The 24,161-nt window shown below is 38.3% G+C and overlaps 1 protein-coding gene across 1 annotated transcript in view; it reads left to right on the top strand.

The window, feature by feature from the left end:
- Positions 1 to 1,421: 1,421 nt before the first annotated feature.
- Positions 1,422 to 24,161, top strand: part of DNAH5 (dynein axonemal heavy chain 5) — a 132,705-nt gene continuing 109,965 nt past the window's right edge. The window contains 10 exon segments of the mRNA XM_072851354.1: positions 1,422 to 1,478; positions 6,777 to 6,911; positions 9,246 to 9,383; positions 12,432 to 12,545; positions 14,275 to 14,496; positions 15,010 to 15,147; positions 17,837 to 18,013; positions 18,811 to 18,924; positions 21,496 to 21,603; positions 22,349 to 22,471. Of these exon segments, the coding sequence (XP_072707455.1) occupies positions 1,422 to 1,478; positions 6,777 to 6,911; positions 9,246 to 9,383; positions 12,432 to 12,545; positions 14,275 to 14,496; positions 15,010 to 15,147; positions 17,837 to 18,013; positions 18,811 to 18,924; positions 21,496 to 21,603; positions 22,349 to 22,471 (1,326 nt within the window).

Raw genomic sequence — 24,161 nt, 5'->3', positions numbered from 1 at the left:
TTGAGAAATGGGCTGACAGGAACATAAAATAAATTCAATGAAAGCAAATGCTAAGTCCTACAGTAAGATGGAATAACCTTGTATGAAAGTACAGGCCAGTGGCCAACTTGCTAGATAGCAGGTTTACTGAGAAGGACTGAAGGGTTCTGTTCCACAGCAAGTTGAACATGAGCCAGTAATGCATCTTGCAGCAAAGAATGCTGACCACGTGCGGGGCTGAAATAGCCAGCAGGTTGACAGAGCAAGTTCAGTAGTGGCTCACCAAGATGGTCAGGTCCAGGAACTAGCTCAGTATGTAATATTTAATAGCATGTTTAGTCTTGAGAGAAGGCTGTAAAGGGCTCAGAGAAAGGTATGGATGTTTACTTTTACACTATATGAAATTTTTTTCAGTCTCTTTCAAACATATACATAATCAGATTTGACTATAGTAGGTGGGGAAAATTGTATGAAAAAATCAGATAATGTGGGGAAAATGGTTTTTACTCATACGAATTTTATCAACACTGAGGTTGTCAAGGGATTTTAGGCATCATTCACATTGATATGAGTGGAAGCAGAAATATTTAGGGGCATTCTAAGCCTGAAATAGCTGTAAAACTTTCTTGTTTTTCTTGTTCCTAATATTGGATCATTAGTTCGTTTTTTCTGGCATTTTCAAGAGGACATCAGATTAGATTCTGTCACTGAAATGGAAAAAATTAAGGGTATTTTAAGGAGAAAAACCTTAACATTCCTTGCTGAAGAAAAATTGCTGTATTAAGCAACCATTGTACAACTGAAAAATAACTGAGTCTGAATGTACTTGTATAAGAAAATATGAATAGAAAACTCTAATTTAGTAGTCTGTAGGTGAAAGCTATTTGAAAGCTGCTTGACTGTTGTTGCTATATATTTAAACAATCATCTGTGACAAGGAAACAAAGATGTCTGTTGACATGAGGATTACTTAAGAAGGCTAAACACAAATCAGATAAGCAGTTATAAAATTGACTTTTGCAAATGGTTATGTTGCCCTTGACCACGATGAATCATATTGAGTGGTGTTTGTATATAAACAATATCACCTTAACAACACTGTGGTTGGTAGCAGTAATTTTCAACTCCTCATCTATAGGCAGTAAACTCTGATGGTTAGAGACCTCTAGTTTCTAAAGTAGTCAGATTTAGTTTTCAAGTAATTTAAATGCACATTAGAACTGAATTTTTAAAAAGATACAGAGCTAAGGTTAATTGCTGCTGGCTTTTGAGGACCTTACTGTATTTTCTAGGGCTTTTCTGGTGTTCCTACAGATAAGGAATGAAACAAATATGAACAAAAGGTTGGGGGGAGAGTTCAAAATGATGAATCAAGAAGTTTGCTCCATGGTTTAAGGCTTATTGCTGAAAAACAGTACTTGATGCTTATATCGAATAGTACAATGTTTAGAGCTGGAAGAAAGCAACTTTGGAAGCGGAGCATTGGCAGAGTTATAAAGGTAAGGAAAACTGAACTTTGGATTAGGTCCGGACTAGTAACCGTATAGTTTGAATAAAGGTGTAAATTGACAGGGGAGTGAGGGGAAGAAAAAGGTGTGTTTTAAAATGGTTTTAAGTGGATGATACTGGTTTCACAAAATATTCTAATTACATGAAAATGGATAAACTATGCCTTTTAAAGCAAAACACAGTATTTGGAATAGGTATTTGTCATAAGACGTAGGGGTTTTCTGTGTAACTGGTCTTGTAAGTTAATTGGTAGGGTATCAATAAAGGCTTAGTTGCATGATATGTTCTGAAGGGTAAATTTGCACTGGGAGATATTTATGCATTTCGCTACTGGTACTTGTATCTTGTCCAGATTGTCGCAGTGGTATAATTTCACAAATGTTATACTGGTACAATAAAGAGCTTGATGCTGCATTTGGCAACAAAACAGGGGTGGGCTCTGTCACTGTCGTGGTTTAACCCCAGCTGGCAACTAAGCACCACGCAGCCGCTCGCTCACTCCCCCCTGGTGGGATGGGGGAGAGAATCGGAAGAGCAAAAATAAGAAAACTCGAGGGGTGAGATAAAAACAGTTTAATAGGGAAAGCAAAAGCCGCGCACACAAGCAAAGCAAAGCAAGGAATTCCTTCACTACTTCCCATGGGCAGGCAGGTGTTCAGCCATCTCCAGGAAAGCAGGGCTCCATCACGCGTAGTGGTTACTTGGGAAGACAAACGCCATCACTCCAAATGTGCCCCCCTTCCTTCTGCTTCCCCAGCTTTATATACTGAGCATGACGTCATGTGGTATGGAATAGCCCTTTGGTCAGTTTGGATCAACTATCCTGGCTGTGTCCCCTCCCAGCTTCTTGTGCACCTGGCAGAGCATGGGAAGCTGACAAGTCCTTGACTAGTGCAGCAACAACTAAAACATCAGTGTGTTATCAACACTGTTTTCAGCACAAATCCAAAACATAGCCCCATACCAGCCACTATAAAGAAAATTAACTCTATCTCAGCTGAAACCAGGACAGTCACCAAGGAAAATTGAAGTTTAACTTCACTCTTCCTATACTTGTAAAATGGGAACAGAACTTTGAAGGTACTTCATGGTATTGAGAAACAATAATAAAATATAGAAGTCATTAAGACCCTTAGACTTATTTTAAAAGCTGGTTATTGGAACAAACTGTTCCTGAGTTAGTGCAGTGTTATAACAAATGTGGGAAAGCTCTGATTGATATTAGAGATTTAAGAGTCAGCTAAGGGGATTATCCTAATTCCGTAGGGTGTTTGTTCTTTGGAGAGGAGTGAATAAAAAGGTGTGTGTCTGTTGAAAACTCAGGGTGCTTGGAAAGTGTAAAATGGTTTGCAGTTTACTTTTACAGGGAAATCCATGAGTAATGCTTATGAAATATAAAACATCTTAGCAAGTTAAAGGAGAGACAGAGGAATGCCATGTTGGTTAAATAAGTTTTGGATGAGACAGTAAATTAACAATAGAACACTTACTTTTTGACTCTTTTATTATTGAACTTCCCAGTAAAGTTCAAGTGTATTGCTCATCCATAAGACTTTGATCTGAGAGTGTCTAAATTCAGTAATGCACAGTATTCTGACAACCAAATGCATCATTTGCTGGATAAACTGTGTTCAGGAACAAGTTTTGACTTGTGCAGTTATGACTTGCATACTAAATAACATTCATGCTAACTCTGATCAGGGTGTCTGCAGACACATCAGCAACTGCACTCTGTAATGGACAAGTTGGCAATAGTCAATATTTGGTTTCTGAGGCTGTTGTTTCAAAGGAAGGACCCTGGCATCTCTGACTTCTGATCTTTTAGTACCTTCTGCTTAAATATATATATATTTATATACTCTTGTGGTAGTTAGAAAACACTTTTTAAATTTTAACTTAGTCCCCATTTGTTGCTTCAGATTGATGGTGTGATGGTTATGGGTTTAGGTGTATGTTAAAATGAATGTAGGAATCACCCCTTTATTCTGCTTCAGGAGCAGATGTCTACTGAAATTAGTTTCCTGTGCTTAATTTTTGGTATTTAGGTACTAGGAATTTTAAGGTTTTATGTAACATAAAACAAGTTACTTGTTATAAGTAGACTAATAATCAAAGAAGGACTTTTCGGTTAATTAGTTTCACTTTGGACTTGCATCTGTTGTGAGACTATGTCATATGGCCTTTCTTACCTTTGTAACTACCTAAGAGGGGGGAAAAGAAACCCAAAATTAAAGGTGGCTGTGCTGCTGTTCTTTAAATGAAGAACCAAGGTAAAGCTGTACCATATAAAAACTTGGACAATCCTTCCAGATATCTAAGTGAGAAAGCATTTATCTCTTGTAAGTTACTGTTCCATCTGAATCCTCCTACATCATGGGACATTATGAGGGGGCTTTGTTGTATGACCTTGACCAGAATTGCTGCTGATACTTTTCAGGGTTTGCATGTAAGTGTTACTGCACGTACCAGCAATTCCGCTCTTACCTACATAAATGATAGCTTATGTCTTTTAGCAATCCTTCCATCTTAAAATCTTACTGTTTCAGTGTTCTGTTAAGTGACGTTTATTTGAATTACATAAACCTGCCTGTTTTTTCGTATTTTTTTCATACAGATGCTGTTTAGGGATATGTACTTCTGTAGTGAATCCTGCAGGATGTAAAATATACAAAAACTCCTAGGCCATGACCAGCAAAACATTGCTGGTTTGGAGCAAGATGCAGGGGTAGTTAAAGGATCTTAAAGTCCAAAGACTGAATTTTGAGAACAGGTTAGTGAATTCCTTCACTGAAGTTCTGGTTGATACAAAAGGATTGAGGGCCTGAAATGCATGCCTATGCAAAAATTGGGAAGGAAACAAATCTGGAATAGAAATCTACTTGTTCTTCCATAAGCCTTTTGCTCATTTATGTCTGGCCCTTAAAGATGGGGAGGGGGGGAAGGGAAGAATAAGAGGGAGAAAGCTCAACATTTTCTTGCAATTCATTTTCTGAGATTCCTAATCATAAGTAAAGAATATCTTAAAAATTTATTCTTTAAGTAGTACGCAAATGGAAAGTGATATTTTGACCGGTTTCCAGTCTAGCTTCTGAGTGTTTTTAAATATTTAAATTAATGACTTGCTATTGAAAGCACTGAAGTTAGCTTTCTTCTACTTTTTTGGGGGACAACCTAATCCTAAAAGTGAGCTAGAAGTGTCTTCTGATGACTGCAACAACTGAAGTGAGAGTTGGGGAGGAGAAGTTTTTCTTAGAAATGGCAGATCATCAAAATATGGAAGCATGACAGGCAGGGTGTATTCTTGAATTGCATTGTAGCTACTATCAGGAAAAACATGCATGCAACTTGCATTAATTAGAGAGATATCCACCAGAACAATGCAAATGCCTTCCAGAAGTGACAGGTGATAAATACAAGTGAATGTCTTAATCTTCATAAAACTATAGCTTTATTATCTAGTTAATAATTCCCTGTTTTCTCTAGGTACAGTTCATTAAAAGAATTTAACTAGACTTTTAAAGTTTTGTGACATATTAATGAATGCTCTTGTTACTGGACTTAGCATTAGGCAATATTTGATTTCTGTGTGAACAGCTATACACAATAGCTAGTATATTTGTTATAGGGCTTGAGAGACTGCAATTAAAGGATTGGAAAGCATTAAAAGAACTGAAACAAACATCAGGGCGTGATTGCCCAGTTTGAGAAGAAGGTGCTTATGATTTCAGCCTACATAAACAGCAATTTGTAGAAGAAATAGAGGCTATGAACATATCAAGGGTCATCTGTATAGGTGGAGTTGGGAACTAATAACCAGTGTAAGATGAATACCGTGTGTAGCAATATGTCTGGAGTTCTATGCTGGAAACACAGCATGGTACAAAAGTAGTCTCTCTGTAGCTTAAGTAAAACCGAAAGAGCTTTTTGCTGGATTAAATAGAAGCTAACTAATTGGCAGAGTATTGGTTGTATTTTTCTATGTTAAAGATGCATTATCAGTTGTCTTCAAATTACTGGAACAACAGTTTTTAGGATTCTAGTGTTATCAACTAGCATGAAGCTGATTCAGCCCAAAATCGTTGCTTTTTGTATGTCTAACTAGGGGGAAAATTTCTACCCTGATTTGAGAACATGTAGGAAAGGCCAATCCTGTGATGACATTTCACTTTTGGGAAAGTGGAGATGGTGTTAGGGAATGACAGAGGTAAAATAGCATAAAGTACATGTACAAACTAATGTGCTACTGCATTCTTCAGGCATATCTGTGTAAAGAACATGATTTCTATGTTTGTCTTTTACATGGAAAAACATTTCTAGTGCATTCAGCATTTATGAAGCTATGCTAGTAATTACAAGTTTACCAAATATTTGAAAATTACTCCAGGAGGTAGGAAAGATATTTACATAACGGTATAAAGTATATTATGCAAGTCCTATTGGCTCTGCAGAAGCTTGTGGATAAATCACTTGTGCATACTTTTATAGAGTTACTAGATTTTTCATAATCACTGGGGAAATAAAGATTGAATTTACCACCAGTGAAACATAATTCTAAATTTCTTTTGAAAATGAAATGATATTAAATCTCGTAATCCACAAGCACAATAATACCAGTAAGTATTCCAGAAGGCTATTTGGTCTATAATGTAATGAGGTGTATTACATATGGGAATTCAATTTAATTAGAAGAGTAGGCATACCGCTTGAAGTATGGTATAATAGCTATAGTTAAGCACATTTGTAAACACTTGTGTACCTTGAGGCTTGTGGCTTGTTTTACTTCTCATTATATTAAAGAGATAATGTATGAAACCCTAGCTTTCACCAGCAGCATCTGTCTTTATTAGAAAATGCTTACAACATCTTCCATGAATAACAAAGATGGGTCAGATTCCTGTCTTGACTTGATGGTCATATGTGACTAGACTGAAAAGCTGGGACTAAGGACTTAGGGTGTTGAACCTAACTTGCAGAATGATGGAGCCATGCATATAAAATACCTTTTTTTTTTTTCCCTACAGAGCCTTTCAACAAATAAATAATACTGTGCAAAAGACTGATGATAGAAATTTTGTGCTAAATCTGAAAATAGAACACAGGAAATGAACTGTAAAATCACAACAGGGGTCGCTTCTAAAAATTTCATTTGAGTGCCTTAAAAACATAAACCACAAGTATGGAAGAATGTAGTAGCCTTTACTTTTTAAAATAAATTTTAGAATTTTCTTTATTTTTGTTTTCAAAATAGATTGTGAATTATTCATTGTCCACTTTGTGTTTTATAACAGCAAAAGCTCAAGGAGGAGAGGGAGGCTAAACGTGCTCGGCTGGATGGCAGGCATGATTACTTACTGGATGCTGTTGCCTCTTGTGTGAATCTGGACAAAGCAGAAGTAGAAGATGCTATTCTTGATGGTAACCAGGTAATCTGATTAATTTGATAGTGAAGTTCATAGCATGCCTTAGAACTGATATTACCATCCAATACTCAGTGAGATAGTTGAGATAGTTGTCAGAATTCGTGTCTGAGATTACTTAAGACTTCTCAGAGTTCGTGTCTGAGATTACTCAAGTCTTCTCATCGAAAAAATATTTCCCAGCATTTTGTAATTAAGTTGAACAAAAGTGTCCTTAGTTTCAGGACCTATTGCAACAATATTGATTTTGAAATTGATTAGAATTTCTGCTTTCCAATGGTTATAGATAGTACGGTAAAACCCGTGACACTATTTCATACTGGATCCACAGCATGAAGTCTCTCAATCCTTTTGCATATAGATTCAAGAGTCCTGTCCACAGCAGGCTGCATGTTATTGTTGTTTCTGTTAGGCTGCCACCAGCATTTGTGAGACTACATTGTGATCTAGCTTAGGAAATTAAATCAAGTGGAAACTACTTGACAAAATAGAATAGCTAAGTGATCTGACTGACTATATGAGGGTTAATGCAGGGGCTAAGCAGTTAGAAATATGTATATTGAGAAAACGGTGCATCAAAGTTGATGGTAAGTATTATATGCAATGGAGAAACATTTTGTGTTTTGAAAAGAAATCATCATTTTTTAAAACCTAGGTAGACAGCAAGTAGATCATGTTTTACTCCCTGACACTAAGGTAAACATGGTTGTGGGTTTGTTTTATCTTGCATTCTCTTTCCATCTGTGTACCTTCAATTTATGCATTTCCATTTCAGTGCTAATATTGTGGAGAAACTGAAGAAAGTCCAGTGGAAGACTACCAAGATAGTGATGGACATAGGACATGTAAAATACGAGATGAGGGAGAATAAGAGATTGAGGGGAAGTCAAATAGTAGCCTGCAGGTGCTTGAAGAGTAGTTACAAAGATGACAGAGCTGAACTCTTCTCAGCAGTTGCAGATGATATAACAAAGGCAATAGCTACAACTTGCAGACTGGACATTAAGAGACCCTTCTTCACCAGGAGGGTAATGCAGCATGGGAATAGGTTAATCAAGTGAGCTGTGTAATTTCTATCCCTGACGTTTTTGAGACTCAGCCTAGGCAAAGCTCTTGATGACCTGAGCTGCTGTTGATGATACAGGAGACTGGCCTCAAGATCTCCCAGAAGTCCCTTTCAACATTTTTGTGATTCCGTGTCATATAGGAAAATAAGCTGTGCAGAACACTGTCATGCAAGTTAAAAAGGAGAGCTTGTTTCAGCCTTTGTGCATTTTATCTCTGAATGGGTTTCCTGGCAAACTGTATTGCCTGAGAAAAATTGTCAGATGAAGAAAATATTGGCAGGTGTTATACTTGGAAAGAGAAAAGTGTAATAGTTGTTTTGACCTCATCTTGGAGGGCTCAGCCAAGATTTTCTGGATTAGGAGTTTATGTGATCATGGTGTAACTGAGGCCCATTATTAATGGAAAAGGGATAAATGCGGCTTTCTTCCTGTTGCTGGTGATCTCTTAGCCTGTTTTCTACTAGGAAGTAGAAAGCCTGTTTTCTACTAGGAAGTACAAATGGTACCAGCAAATGTTTCTGAAGAACTTCTAGAAGTAGAAGCCTTTTCTGCTGGAATATTGCAATGTAGTTAGGGACTATGTGAAACAAGGACTCAGATCTAGAAAAATAATGGATTAGCCCAGACTTTCAAGTGCTGAAACACTGATCCGCATACTGGCATAGAGGAATTAACTTTCTTCCTAGGCCTGTATGGCCTATATGTGGTATTCCTGGACTGCACTACCAATATATGGTTCAAGAATATATGGCAACCTTAAATTGATGGAGAACTGTGAAATTGTCCTGATGCTTAAAATATAAATAAATAAAGGCTTCATCTGTTGCTATGATATGGAATAATAGCAGCTGTGTATTTTCTGCTTTCAGCTAGTTAGCTGAATGGAAGTAACAATAACATGGGTGAGGGACTTCAATGAGGTGCTGCTGCACTTCAGTAAATGAAGAAATGCCCTATGCCCTCAGTTTGAGAGACGATATACAGCATGTACAGCAAGTGGTTTCAGTAAATTGAAGCATAGCCTGGCTATATTCAATTGTATTCAGCATAGAAAAATTTAAATGATTCGATTTAGTAGGTGTGTGCTGCTAAAGGACAAGGCAACTCAATAATTTTTTTTTGGGGGGGTAGTAACTGGGCCTGGTATAATTTTATTATTAAACAATGATAATGTGATGAGTATTTGTCAGCCCTGTATGTTAAAAATCTGAGCAAGTGAAACTTTTGATAGTGGGTATGCTATGCATAAATATGTCAACATGATCTCAAACAGATAGAGCGCATTGACAAATTCTTGGCCCCTGGAGGTCTGCGTCATCTGATGTTCTACTATCAAGATGTGGAGGCAACGGATACAGGTAAAGCAACTTAGGTTTTCCTGCAACATATTATAGTTGTGTTGAGCAAGTGTGCAAGGAAAAAGCAGGTAGTAAAGTTCTTATAAACTGGGGCTTAAGGCAAGTCAAGCTTGGTCATACTGGGACATCTGTCGTTGCTCACGAAATGAGGATTGATAAAATTACTGAAGCTTATTAGTGCACTTCTGCATATTGCTACTATGCAGCAGCAAGGTACTTCCTTGCAAGCCCAGCAACTCTTGCCTGGGGGGTTGGAAAATGGTTTTTGATAGTTAAAAGATGACTTTCATACAAGGTGAGCAGTGACAGATGCACTGCCCCCTTCCCTCCAGTCACACCACTGATCTGCCCTAGAAGCCCTCGGCATTTCTTGGCACATGACCATCCATCCAGGTGGTCCCATCGCATGACAAATGGCCCCAGGAGACCTGCATTATGGGTAGCAGGGCCATTACCCCAGGAGTCCCTTCTGCTCATATGCCCTTCCCTTCCCCAGTGCCCCCGTGTTACCAGAATTCTGGGGAAGCCTCCTTCTCGCTTACCCTGGAGGCAGCTCAGGACCCCTGTGACAAGGACATCCTCCCTTTGCCCATGGCTTCTGTCCCAGAGTCTCCAGTGCTGCTGCCGTTGGGACTAGCCAGGCCCCATGTGGCCTCGAGACCCTGTGCTGGGTTGGTGGGAGTTCATCCAGGGTAAACAAGTGGGGTGTACAAGAAGGGCCTCATAAATATAAATACATGTGTTTATGCATATGTAAACATATACCTACATGAGTGTACAAATATGTGTTTGTACTTTATGTATTTTCAGTATATATGTATGTATATACCTAAAAGATATGAAAAGACTGTTTAATATGATATAAGCAACTTTATTAAAATTTAAATGTACATAAAAATTAAATGAAAGTACAAACTCAGCCACCAATTTAGAAATCTGCTGAGCAAGTTTTAACATGTCTGAGTTGAATTGGTGGAATTATGTTGGAGAGAGTGTGAGGCAAGGGGCAAAGCTTGGGAATATAATCAGAGTCCCCCTCACCCACCCCCAAACTGATCGGATGACCCTACAGTATGATTGTGTGGGCCTTTGGTCTTTGAGATGTGCTGCTAGATGCAGGCAACGTGGAAAGCTGGAGAAAAAAAGAACAACAAAAAAACCCCCAAATTCACAGCAACCAGTGCATTGAGCGAATAAACAAAAGTCCCCAAAAGACCATGCACACTGGAGGGGAAAAAAAGAGTAAGAAAATAATGAAGTGGTGGTGAAGGAGGAGAATACAGGTGAGCGTGGGATGAAGTGGGTGTGTTGGTGGCTGCCTTTGCCCACAGCCATGAGTGTACAGTTACTTGTAATACCAGCACAGCGTGCAGCTTGTGCTGTGCATTTTTCCTTCTTAGGGGGGGCAGAGTTTCTAAAAGAATGTTTTGTGCTGATTGTTCTGGGGCTGTGGTTCTCAGGCTAGCAAAGTGAAAATCGCAGCTATAGTGGTGGCTACTAATCAGTAAAGTTAAGTGCATTTTTATGGCATTACATGCATCTTGTTGGCAAAGGCACTTATTACACACCACCTCAAATACAAGCTGGTTTTCTGACCCTGATGTGGATCAGCAAACACTTCTGTTAGGGCAGAAGATGATGCCATGAAGGGTACCTACAAGATATTTTGTGCCCCTGCAGAGCAGGAGGCTGTGTATCTCTCAGTTCAGGAAGATGTACTCCAGAGCCCTAAGGGGACATTTCGAAGTCTGGTTTTATGCCCACTCTCACATGCAGATTTTTTTGCAATGTTTTGAATGGCACTTCTAACGTGCAGCTTAACACCTTCTAGCACCCTTTTCAGTAACAGTACATTTTCTCTAAAGAGACTGCACAGTATACTACTTACTCCAGCTCCATACGTTGTGGGAATGCCCTGAAAACTGGGATGACTGTTGCTGGTCTAGCCTCTGTAATTATTGAAGTACAAGGAAAGTGCAAGTTTATGTTAATTGGCAATAAATCAAATTAATAAAATTCTCAGTCAAGACTGTTTTGCTGGTGACAGAGCCCTTGATGTACTTCTGAGGTAAACAAAAGAGACACTTCTGCAGGAGCTGTGGTGAAAAAGGGGAGGGGGAAAGGTGATGTGAACAAAAGACTGGGGAGGGGACTTATGGGTGGCCACTTGATCTAAAATAGGGATCTCTGGGGCAGATGGTCATGTGCCTGAAAGAAAAAAGGGTGGGGGGCTTGTCACTTTTTGCAATTTTTTGGATATTGTCCTTTAACTACTGGTATCAACAATTCACTTGTTGATCGTTCTGTTGTTGCAGTGTCTCACTGAGATGCGTGTGTGTGCACATTTTACTCTGAGAAAACACTGGAAAACTAGTAACAGAGAAGTAACGTGGCCAAAAACACAATTTAAGAGAATTATTTTCCCCCCCAGAGACACTGCTACTTCTTGGTGACTCTTAGGCTGTTGGTAACACTTGTAAAACATGGGAGCAGCATGTTCATGTTGGGGGAAGAAGAAAGGACAGGGAAGTCCCTTGTAGGTCCCTTATTGGTGTTTTTGTTTGGTTTTCACCCAAAGAATCTGCTGTGGCCTGCCTCTCCTTGCTTCTAGAAGCACTCTATTTCATTTTTTTTTGTATGTTAGACCTAGGTCTACATGTTCTTAAGGAAAGACAGTTGATAATAGCTCCTCTGAGGTAAATGACATTTGCTGATTTTTTTTTTTAAGCAATAGAGCATTATCTGCAACTACATGAGAGCGAGCCATGTAAGAGGATCTTGAGCCTGAACCTTTGCTTAGAAGGAATAGAAAACAAATAAATGAAAAGAAATGAAAGGCTTTTGATGTGAGAATGGCAAAACTAGATGAAATGGTTCTTACTGTGCCATGAGGACTCTGGATGCTGTGTATTGTCTGGGGATAGTCCCATGGGGTGACTCCAGGGGACTGGGACTCATAGATACACAAATGATGACTGAACTGTTTGTTTAGAAAACTTTTCTGTGAATAAATAATCTGTGTTTTTTAAATGTTTCTTTTATTTGAATCTACAGAGCATTTTGGCCTTTCAGGAACAGGATTTAACTCTCATTTGACAAAGAAGAAACCTAAAGTATTTGTGACAGAGGGAAAAGAAGTTGCTTTGACTGGTGTATGCATTTTCTTCATTAGATCTAGTCTTTTTAAACCCATCACAACTGAGAATATCTATCGGGTAAGAGTCAGTTACTGCTGATCACTGTACGTAATCTTTTTTAAAATTAATTTTCATCATGAGGTATTTGCTCTCAGCACATAATTTGACAGCCTTTGACATGGAGGAATGAGCAAAAGGACACAGTTTGGCTAAATGAAACACAGGACAAAAAAGGAGGGAAATGGAAAAGCTGCAGCAGCAATTATCTAGCAGCAGCAACTTGAAGTGTATCACTGCTATGAAGAAATGATGCTAAGGAAGAAAATTTATGACAATCCAAAATGACAAAGAGTAGTTAGTCAATACCTAAATAATAAGCTGTTAATTTTCAATAAGTGCTAGCAAATCCATTAACCCAAACAAAAATGGTTTTATTTTTGAGAGCGTATATGCAAATTATATATAAACAAGTTTTTACTGGTGACAGACTCCTTAAATCTATGACAGTCTGGTGTGAACAAAGCTGGATCAAGTGCTCCAGTACTGACCCCTTAAATCTATGACAGTCTGGTGTGAACAACGCTGGATCAAGTGCTCCAGTACTGATGAACACAGAGTAAAATGTAGGGAATCCTATAGTTGTAGACAAACTAATCGGAGTGCTAAAATAAGAATGATGGACTAAATTCTCATTTAGTGTTGTGGAAAACTTTCTATACACTTCAAAATGGGAACTTTCAACTACAACTCCTAAGCCAGCAAGTTTAACTTCCCCCATCTCTTCTACGAAAAACCTTTAAAACTGTATTTTGCCCAGATAGGCAAGAAATAGAAGAGTGAAGGGTGGATGACCTGGCCGTCGTTACTAGATTTGATTTCTACAGACGCACACTTTAAAGTTTTATGATTAACCTCTTTTTTTTTTTTATGATTTTGAAAGACTTGGCTTAAATTTTAGTCAATTATATACTATTTAACATTTGAAGATTTTCTGCTTATTAATAATGCTTGCAAGCTGGTAATTGCAACTGAAAGATGTGTAAAGCAGACTTTTTCACAAGTAATGATATAGTCCTTGCTGATAGTAGATAATACCTTAAAACTAGGAAAGACAAGTCGAAAAGTAAAAATTATATGTCTGAAGACACATCTAATGTGTGACACTTAAATACAAGTTGTTTGGTGTTAAATTATTTTGCTGAAAAAAATTCTTGTGGTACCTTCTAATGAAGCAAATGATGGCTGGCAGATTCATGTAATTTACCTGAGAAGTCTTCAGAGTCTTTCTCAGAATGTCTAAAAAGCAGATCTTCTGTGAATTGCTCTCTGTCAAACTGGATAGAGGTATTCTTCCTGGACCAAAATCTTTGGGCAATTGCAAGTCAGAATTAACTGTAGTTCATAATTCTTTTGGTATCTAAGCCTTTTAAGTGCACTGATCTCTGCCTATATGTATATATGCATGTATGAATGTACTCAAAAATATAACTCTGATAGATTTAGAAGTGGCAGGCTGGGATAATTTTACTCACCCATATAAACTGAGCTTTATAAATAGAGGTCTCTTATACTCTCATTATATTTTGGAAGTGTTTTCAGATCGTTTGTTTCCTCAGTTTTGTATGACAAACTGTGACCCTGTGCAAATCTTGCAGCCTCTGCTAGCAAGAATTGTGCTGTTATTGCTTGAAGAGTACTTGTACACGCTGGTAATTTTTTGAGGTGCTCAAGGCAATAGGACTGGAATAAATGTAATGATGGCAAAATTTTGTTTTCTATTTTAACTTGCATTGTGTTTCTTTTACAGGAAGTAAATTTTAATATGATGAATGTAGGTCGAGATGGCTTACTAAAAAGTGTTGAGCAGTTGATATCAGAAATCTTCATTCCAGCCTTACAGACTATGGACTGTGGCTGGGTTGAACTTGGTGAACCTCAAGAAGCTTCCAATATTAAGCAGGACTTCCTTGGTTCCCTTGAAGCGTTTGTTAGTGTGCTATCAGGAACTCAGCAAAGTCTGTTGGAAAAGGTAGTATGTTCATGTGGCAACTAGAAATTGAGTTAGCTGTAGAATGTCTCTTGCTCTGGAACTTTTGAATTAGTTGCTGTTGTAGAATACTCATTAAAAATTACTTTTGTTAAACTGAAGAAAAGAACCCTACTTTTGTTTGTTGTCATCAGTAACTTGTTATATGTTGATCTGTGGCTTTAATGTTTCTGAGGCTCAACTTCAATGTCTCTTGACTGTTCAATGGCTGTGGCCTTTCTTAAAGAATGCTTAATGTATAACACACAGTTACTTTAACTGTTAGTTCCTACTTCTGCCCTGTCCTTCACACAGGCTGAGAGCACAGCTGCCAGGCTGGGGAATTCTCCAGATTCTGGAGTCCAGTTCTGGCTCAAACCAGTTTAATTTAAACTGAAGTGGGGATATGAAATGAGATACCCCAAGTGGGGAAACCAGTTACTTTTTAAAGTTCCTGGATTATTTGTCACAAACATTTCAGCATTTCAGAGGTTTTTTTTTTAACTTGTGTTTTAGGTCAATCTGAAGAAATGTGAAACGTATGATCTGAAAACTCTAAGAGGACCTTCAGATTATCTGATGGTTGCTAACAGCATAGATGCTCTTGAAAGAATAGAAGTCTGCATGAAAGGGTGGACCAAACAAATTGAACAGGTGATACACTGGACAGCTGTGAAATATGACAACATCTGCATGTTGGTAGATGATTAGTTTAATCCTGTTGGCATATAGCTACCTTTCTATAAAATTAGATGTGATCAATCCCTGTATTTTAAAGTACTGTTGGCATGTTTTGTGTGCTTTTACTTCTCAATGAGGATACTACAGAGAGCTTTTTTCATCTACTAGTAAATGGAGTGTGCACATGTCCTTGGAAGCTTAGTCCCCTGTTTTTGATAATCACCTCATCTTGAAGGGAAAACATAGTGCTGATGGAACCTCTTCATGTGGTTAGTATTGTAGACTTAGTGCACTTGTTTTAAGTGTGGATAAAATTTAAAAAATGCAGATAAGATTTGTAATTGCAATTTTTTTAATCTCAGAAGCATAGTATATATAGCATAGATCTTAAAGTTCTTTTCAGAAAGAAATGAAACTACCGATTGAGTTGTTGCATGAAATTAATATCAGGTTCTTGTGATCTATGCATCAGCAATCCATTCAATGTAAAACATAGGAGCTCAGGGAAACAAGTTCTGTAATGTTTGTACAGGCAGGCATTGAGGAAGAGGACAGGATGAGTAACTTTTAAACTTGGAAAATGGAAACTTAGCTGCTACCTTATTCTCTGTTCTGCTTGTAGAATTTACTGCTAAGATTTTATCAGAGAAATATGTTTGTCTGCAAATTAATAAATCAGCTCCATGAAAGACTTTTCTTTATTAAAGCCTATACCTCTTAAAAGGAAGAAAGAAAATTAAAAAAAGAAACCTCTTTAATTTATAAACATATGAGCTGAAACTGGTGGGGAGAGTGTATTGCAATTAGCTGCACTTCTTCCAAAAGATTTACTCTATTTTCTTTTGCTACTCACCTATTGCCAAATAGGGTAAAATAGTCATTAAAGCATTTGCTATAATTAATTTAGCAAAGCAAGAAAGATCTTTAGTCTAATGAACCCAGATGTCATGGAGAGATTTTTAGTTGTGTGTTATTTTTTGGTGAAAGAAGGATAGTTTAGTTTATTTTCATTCTTGGAACTGCATTATGGGTTTATGGATTTCAATACCAAACGTAAGAATTTTAATTTGCTCAGAAACTGGAAGAAGAAGGGAGCCATGTTTTGAGTTGACATTAAATGTTTCTTGTTCTTTACTGTATGAGGGATTGGAAGCATAATTTTTGACTGGACAGAAGTTTTCATAGCTATTTTTTCCTTTTTAGGAAAGGAAAGACTTAACAAATGGCAAGGTTCATGAGGGTGCTTTATTACCCCTTACAACAATGAGGGATATGAGCAAGCAGAGGCGTATCTATAGCTAAGCTTATAATAACTTATTGTTACATAATAATTCTGTCCCCACATCACCTGGTTCTCCAAGGGACTTGAGTTTGTATTGCCTCTTGTGAAGATGGCTTCATCCGTTATAAACAAACTAGCACAAACCCCACCATTACTGGTTTGGATTAAAGGTCCTTTTAAACCAATGACATCTCCCTGACTACAGGCAAAAGTGGATGCTGGGGAAAAGTATAAAAGCAGGGTAAGCTGATAGCTGTACTTTCCATCAGTATTCTTCCAGCATCTAACAATTTGTAATTCAGAGATTTTGCAAGCCAGATTAATTTTTTCTTTTTAATTCAGTAACTTTATGTGGTTTTCTTTTCCATGTAAACTTGTCCAGTCTCCCCTTCAGCTTGTTCAGAAAACATAATGGTGTGGACAGAAATTATTTCAATCCACCTTACCCAGCTCAGAGAGAAAAGCTGAACCCACTGAGCTGATGAGAGATAAGGAAGCCTCCTAAGAAGTTTGAAGTGCACCTGAACCTCCCTTAATGCTCAAGATCTTGAGTGATGCATTTCAAAACAGTAAAAGGAGCTTTTTTACCATTTCAAAGTTGTTTATGCTTTTACAACTCATTAATTACATCCATGATGCAAGCTTTCACATTCAGCATTATTATAGATCTGCAATGCATTCTTCTATTTGTTGTGACTGAAGTGTTGTCAAATATTATGTAGAATAAGATACAGCTAGTAACAATTTTCAGTGAATATTATACTCATAAAAAAAAAAGTTGTGAAGAAAACTAAAGCAATCTTCAGAATATTCTTAAGTAGCTGGCTGCTGGTAGTTGGATTACTCCCTGGAGAAAGGATCACAGTAAATATGATCCTTACAGTTCTTACCTCCAATATTTGCTGTGAGCTCCTTGTGTCCATACTGCATTAGGGAAAGTATTCTGTCTATGCTTATATCACGGTTACTAAGGTGAGCATCTCTACCTCTTGTAACAAATAAACTGCTCAAAAGATTCACCTTAGCCAAGAAATGAAAATAGAAAACAGTTAGTGATTCCCAGTGGATTTAATGAAAGCAAAAGAAATGCAATAATTCAGTGAACTATATTCTCAGTGGTCAAAATTGTACTTTGAAACATGCTTTGCAGGTTATTTGCAGAAAATGTAATTGTCTGTAACAGTGCTCTTGAGATACTACTCCCTCTTTAACTCAGAACTAAAAAGGCCAAGCAAAATTAAGGTCTCTTATGTGAGGTGGTGGCTGAGTTAGGTAATTTATCATGGGAGGTTAATACTATGAATTAAATTATGAATTAATCCATGCTATCCATGCAGATAAATATTAGCATCACTCACTAATATTACTGTATGATAAAAGGTTCTTGCAGAACATGACCAGTTGAGAAAGGAAGCTGATGACCTTGGACCACGAGCAGAGCTTGATTACTGGAAGAAGAGAGTGTCAAAATTCAACTACCTTACGGACCAGCTGAAGAGCCCAGATGTGAAGGCAGTGCTTGGAGTACTCACTGCTGCTAAATCCAAACTGCTGAAGGTTTCTATTTTGAATTATGACAGATGTAAAGACTAGAAATGCTCTGTATACCCTAGTTCATTTTGATGTACATAACATTGCTCGTGGGGAAAATATTGAAGCATCTTTGACTTTTGTTTTCTGTGTCCTTCCTGATTCCTCACCTTGAGTAGATAAAGTTTAAATCTAGTTTAATTTATTGTAAAAGACTGGGCATCCCCTTTGCGTCCACATGGTTCAACAGGAATAAATACCTATAAATCTTTGAAAAGTTGATTATTAAACCAGAAAATTGAATTCATGAACTGGGTATTTAATGAAAAGAAAATGAAAAAAACACAATTTTTAAACCTCTTTCTCATGTTGTTACAGTGTCTGCCCAAACCACTTGTGGGGTCATAACTTCTCACATTGACATAATAAAGTTAAAGACCCATCACAAACACAAAAATAGGTGAATAAAACAAAAAGTCTTGGTTCATCAAATGAGAGATGTGAAACATACATGGTTATATATTCATCAGTCCATCAAGCAAAAATAGTTAACAGATGGTGTCTATATATTTTACAGCAGCTTGACTTGACACTACTACTGACATAACTTGTTGAGCTGAGTGGTCTAAACTAGTTGTATGTTCACACTCAAGTTACTGAAGCAAAACAAGGACCTGTTCCTCATCTTGGGTAAACAAGTGCAACTCTGAAGTAACAGATCTGTGCTTTCAAATGTGTTTAAAGGCTAAGGACAAAACAGAGTGATCTCAAAACAGTTTTTCTGAAATGTGTGGTTTTATTTTTTTTCAACTTTCTATTCTTAGAACTGGCGAGCATTGGATATTCGCATCACAGATGCAGCAAATGAAGCTAAAGATAACGTGAAGTATTTATATTCTTTGGAAAAATGTTGTGACCCATTATACAATAGTGATCCTGTAAGCAGAACTTTTAAATTCTTAACATAAATCACTTGAGACAACTAAAATGAATGTATTTTGTAGGATCAGTTTGGAAATAACACAGATAGCATTTTAGGTAGCATTTTAGATAGCATTTATGCATCTCTAGTTTGAGACTTTGTTCAGTTATGCTAAAAGTGGCCTAGTGGGAACTTCTGGCTACAATTTCTCGCTTGTTATTTTCTTGCCATGGTATCTATAAAGCTCTTGCTCTGATGACGCCATTGGATTCTGTGCTATGGGAGGAAGTGAAATCTTGGTGATTTTAAAAAAAAAGGGGGGGGGGGGGAGGTGAAAGTGAACCTGGTGCTATGCTAAAGACAAAGGCTGGGCTTTTGTCTTTGTGTTGGTGGCCAGGTCATTCTTAGCCTAACATTTATAAGGCAATTTTCAGCTTCTTGGGTTAGGAAAACATAAATATGGTTATGTAAATATTAAGGTGTAAATATAAATCACCTTCTTGTATCATAGTAACAGGATAACGCAAGCATACAAAGTAGTAAACAAAACTAGCCAACCTAAACTAGGGATAGGAGGCAGGATTCTCACTGTCCCATTATCTGCTACAGTAGGTGGCAAATGGTTGCTTTTATTAAAACTGGTTTTGCAACTGACTGTATGTGTCTTGCTAGTCAGAGAAATATGACGAGTAGCCATGAAGACTCAAAGCTTTGACCATCCTAGCTACCTCTCTCTCCATATTTTTCCCAAAGTGAAATTGCTTCCAAACAGTGCTTGAGGCAACCATGGTATGGCTCTGTTTGTTTGCATTTACTGGACGGTGTTAGAACAGTGTGTTCTTTCAGTGTTTCCCAATCTGATATTTGAATCTCTCACATGAAAGGTTAGTATGATACCCATACAAAACCGAGTTAAAGTGAATATGCTTGCTGTTGGCCCTGTGCAGGGTCTGTTGATCTGCTTCATGCTCCCCATACTGGCTTTTACCAAGGAGGAAGTGGTGCCAGCTTCAGAGATGTTTTGTTTTGAGAGGGTGTAGCACCTGGGGTGGAAGCCATTGAGGCATGGAGTGTGAGCCCTTTCCTTACTGATATTTACCTGTAAAATGTTGAGAACTGGTTTGTCAGTAGAGTAAAACTGAAATTGCTTTGGACATTCAGACATGAGGAGGAGCTGTCTGGAAAAATTTTTCGATCTGGCCCGTTCATGGGCTGAAGACAGGACTGCTGGACTCTTGAAATGATGCTTCTCTTCAAAGTATTTAGCAAAAGGCTTTTCTCTTCTACGCAAGACTTACTAAAAATCATAGAGGGTATGGAGAATTAAAGTGGGTGTGGTGGGTTAACCTTGGCTATGGGCTAAACTCCCACCCAAGCACGCACTCTCACTCCCCCTTCTCAACAGGATGAGGGGTAGAATATAGGATGAAAAAGGTTGTGGATTTTTCAGACAAAGACAAGGGCATCACTTACCTATTATCATCATGGGCAAAACAGACTCAACTTGGGGAAAAGTAACTTAATGTATTGCCAGTGAAAATAGGTTTGGGTAGTAAGAAACAAAGACAAAAATTAAAACCACATCTCCCCACTACCCTCCTTCTTCCCAGGCTCGGCTTCACCCCTTCACTCCCCACTTCTTGTCCTCCCCCTGAGCAGTGCAGGAGGATGGGGAATGGGGGCTCTGGTTAGTCCATAACACCTCCTCTCTGCCGCTCTTTCCTCCTCTCACATTTTCCTCCTCCTCTGGGGTCTCCCCAGGGGCCGCAGGGGCATCTCTGCCAGGGCGCCTGGAGCACCTCCTGCTCTCCCCTCGGGGCTCGCAGGGCTGTTCTCTCACCCTGTTTCCCTCAGCCCCGGCTGCCATTTCTTACCCAGTTTCTTACCCATTTCTTACCCATTTCTTATCCATCTTTTCCCCTTCCTTCCCCAGGCTTTCCCCGAGGCTCCCGCCCGTGGCTGAGGGGCTCAGCCAGGCCCTGTGGTGGGGCTGTTGGAGCTGGCTGGAACCGACTGTGTCCGGCTCGGGGCAGCCCCGGCTGCTCCTCACAGGGGCCGCCCCTGCTGCCAGCACCTGGGCACCTGCACTCCAAACAATGAGCTATAAGATCACCTCCTCCCAGGCACTTAATCTATTGAATATAATTTTTTATGATCTAAATGCCAGTACTACAGGAAAGTTGTTCTTCATAGTTCCTTTATTCAAATGAGTGCTATGAGGCTTAATGCAATTTTTGGGCTCTCTTTATATGCAAGCTTATATCAGGTTTAGCAAAAGAGTGTACAAGCATACTTTTTGTGAAAATAAGTGGTACTTCTGAAGAGGCCTTTGTGTCTATCAAATTTTACTCACTGACCAGAATTCTTCCAGCCAAGACTTTAGTGAAAATTTTTCCCCAAAATTGAATTGTAGAGCTTGGAGGGTGAAGTAGAACAGGCAGCTCCGCAGGAGAGACCCAGGGAAACAAGAGGCAGAAACGTTAGGAAGACCATGCTCATAAGGCTCCTGGGTTCTCTAGTTAGGTGTTGAGCTGAGGTATGGTAACAACAGTACTAAGCAGAGTTCAGACTGTGTGTTTCTTTCCAGGTGTCCATGGTGGATGCTATTCCAGGAATCATAAATGCAATTAAAATGATTCAGAGTATCTCTCAGTATTACAACACGTCTGAAAAGATATCCTCGCTGTTTGTGAAGGTTGGTGCTACAGCATGAAAGGAAATTTTCACAGATTTTTTTTGTGTGGTGTTGCTTGAGTGAGAGACAGAAAACACAAAGGGACCAAGCAATTGAAGAGGCAGCATTTTGGTCAATTTAATGCTGCTTTTTGTATAGAATGTATAGAGAATCGCAAATAGTGATAAAACTACTTCAGAGTTAGAACTTATTTTACTGTCCGTAATTTGGAGTTGTAAGAATTTTTTCAGACTTCTTGAAGATCAGGGCTAATCTCAACCCTGACATGCATAGCTCGAGGAACTTTTTGTTACAATGAGTTTTGCCTGTGGTGAACTGTTTTTTGTAGAACCAGTTCTGTTAAGTTTATATAGCCCTTAAACCTCCTTATGATTGCATAAAGAAGGAAATGGAGTGGGAAGGACAATCTGTTCTTTAATGATCATAGTCTCATGGGCCCTTGATTTTACCTTTGCTTTCAGAAGTGCTAAAGTCTTATGACTTTGTAGTCCTCAATATCATTTCAAGGTTGGTACAAGGTGTTTAGGTTTAGGACGAGCGTAGTTAATCAACAACATTTTGGTGGTGTACTGGTCTGGAGGCTGGATATTGCCAGGAGAACAGTCTGTCTATGTAGCTGGTATTTGGTACTGATATTTTGCAGGCTTTAGGCCGGTGGAGTCAGAGGTATGGGATGAGACTGAAAGAAGGGCAAGATCTGCTTTGTCTTGAAATGTTTTTTTCATAAGGTTAAAACTGCCTTTAGGTGACCAATCAGATGATCACAGCATGTAAATCGTACATTACAAACAACAATACGGCCACCATTTGGAATCAACCTCAGGAGAGAGTTATGGAAAAGCTACAAGCAGCCATTAGACTTAAACAGGTAGGTGGGAAGAGCATGTGGAAAACAGAATATAAGGTGAGATTTAGGAGGGCATAATTAGGAAAACTTTATTTTATAAGAGGAAGCAATGCTATAATGAAGGAAAATGAAGCAACTGAAAAAATACCCTTTGGAACTGGAGTATTTATATTAGAGCTAACGGGTATTTAGTCCAGAGTCTGTTGATTTTCCGCAAACAGGATTTCGATGCTTAGCCTAATTTACCTATGCTTCTTATATGAGAATTACTTGGATTTTCATGCCTGAGTTTCTCTAGAAAGTTTCTTCTCACATGATGAGGAGGGATGTGTAATAGAAATGAAAACAGAGGAAATTACTGACCTGAATATATTCCAAAGATATATGGACAAACTATACCTTTAGAAAGGGCAGTTTAGTGAACTGAGAAGAATTCAGCTTTTCAGATTGCATAGACTTGTTGGGAAAGTAATCTTTTTTTTTTTTGCATATGCTTCTATGACTGTTTTGGGATCCTCCTCCCCCTCCCCCCCCTTTAGAACATAGGATCATAGGATAATTCAGCTTGGAAGGGTCCTCAGCAGGTATCTAGTTCAACCTTGTGCTCAAAGACAAAGCAGGGACAGCTATGAGATCAAACTTGGTTTCCCAGTCCTTTATCCAGTCCTGTCTTGAAGTTCTGCAAGGATGAAGAGATTGCACAGCCTTTCTGAGCAACCTCTTTCACTGCTTGACTGTCCTTATAGTGAAAGATTTTCTCCTTACATCCAATCAGAACATCTTCTGTTTCAATTTATGCCCATTGCCTCTAGGCCTCTGTCCATGTGTTAGTGTGAAGAGCCTAGCTCTGTCTTCTTGATAACCTCCCTGTAGATATCAGAAGGTTCATATTAGGTTTCCTCCATTATTACATTTTGATTTCCTGATAATATGTGCTTGGAAGACTAGAACTTTATCCTGACACCTTCTGAAACAACAAATCTTGCATAGTTCTAGCACAAATTAGTGTAAATTTATAAGATGTCTTACCATCAGCAATGAGCAGTAAATTTGTATATTTCTATAAAGATATAGCAAATTATTCAGTTGCTGCATTGTAATATGTTGAAGGGTTAGGTTTTTATTTGAGTCTTATGAGTTCCAAAAGCTTTCAGAAAGTGAATAGATTAAAACTTAAAATTCAAATCACTAACAGCTTAGGAAACTCTGGGCCCTTTGTATTAATATCTCCAAGTGGGGTTATTCATACATATATGTGCTAAAAAATAATGAACATTGTATTTTAAAGATAACTACTCTTGAAAGAAACCATTTCAGGCAAGTCTGTTGACTGTGTAATCTGACTTTGGGAAGAATTTAATTTTAATATGTTTTCAGTAAGGTTTGTGCCCAGTTAAGAAAGTAGAAAGAAAACTGGAAGCTGCTATGGAGCAGCATTCTAACTTCACAAGGGTTTTTGTTCTGGAAAGTGATTTTGGAAAATTTGAAACATTATTACTCAATAAAACTGCTCAGCACACAATCATTATTTTCAGTCTCTGAAAACTGAAATCTGGGTCGTCATCTTGGATATTCCGTAAACACATCAAGCCCTGCTATAAAATGGAGGGAACAGAATTTCACACTAGCTAAGGATGGAACGTACAAACACATATATGTGCAGTTCATTCATTTGATGAAATGTGTGATCCTGTAATGGTATTGTTGGGTT

This window comes from Ciconia boyciana, chromosome 2 (genome assembly GCF_034638445.1).
Source record: "Ciconia boyciana chromosome 2, ASM3463844v1, whole genome shotgun sequence".
NCBI classification, from domain to species: Eukaryota; Metazoa; Chordata; class Aves; order Ciconiiformes; family Ciconiidae; genus Ciconia; species Ciconia boyciana.
Note: the sequence above shows the minus strand (reverse complement) of the source record. Positions and strands in the feature narration are given on the sequence as shown.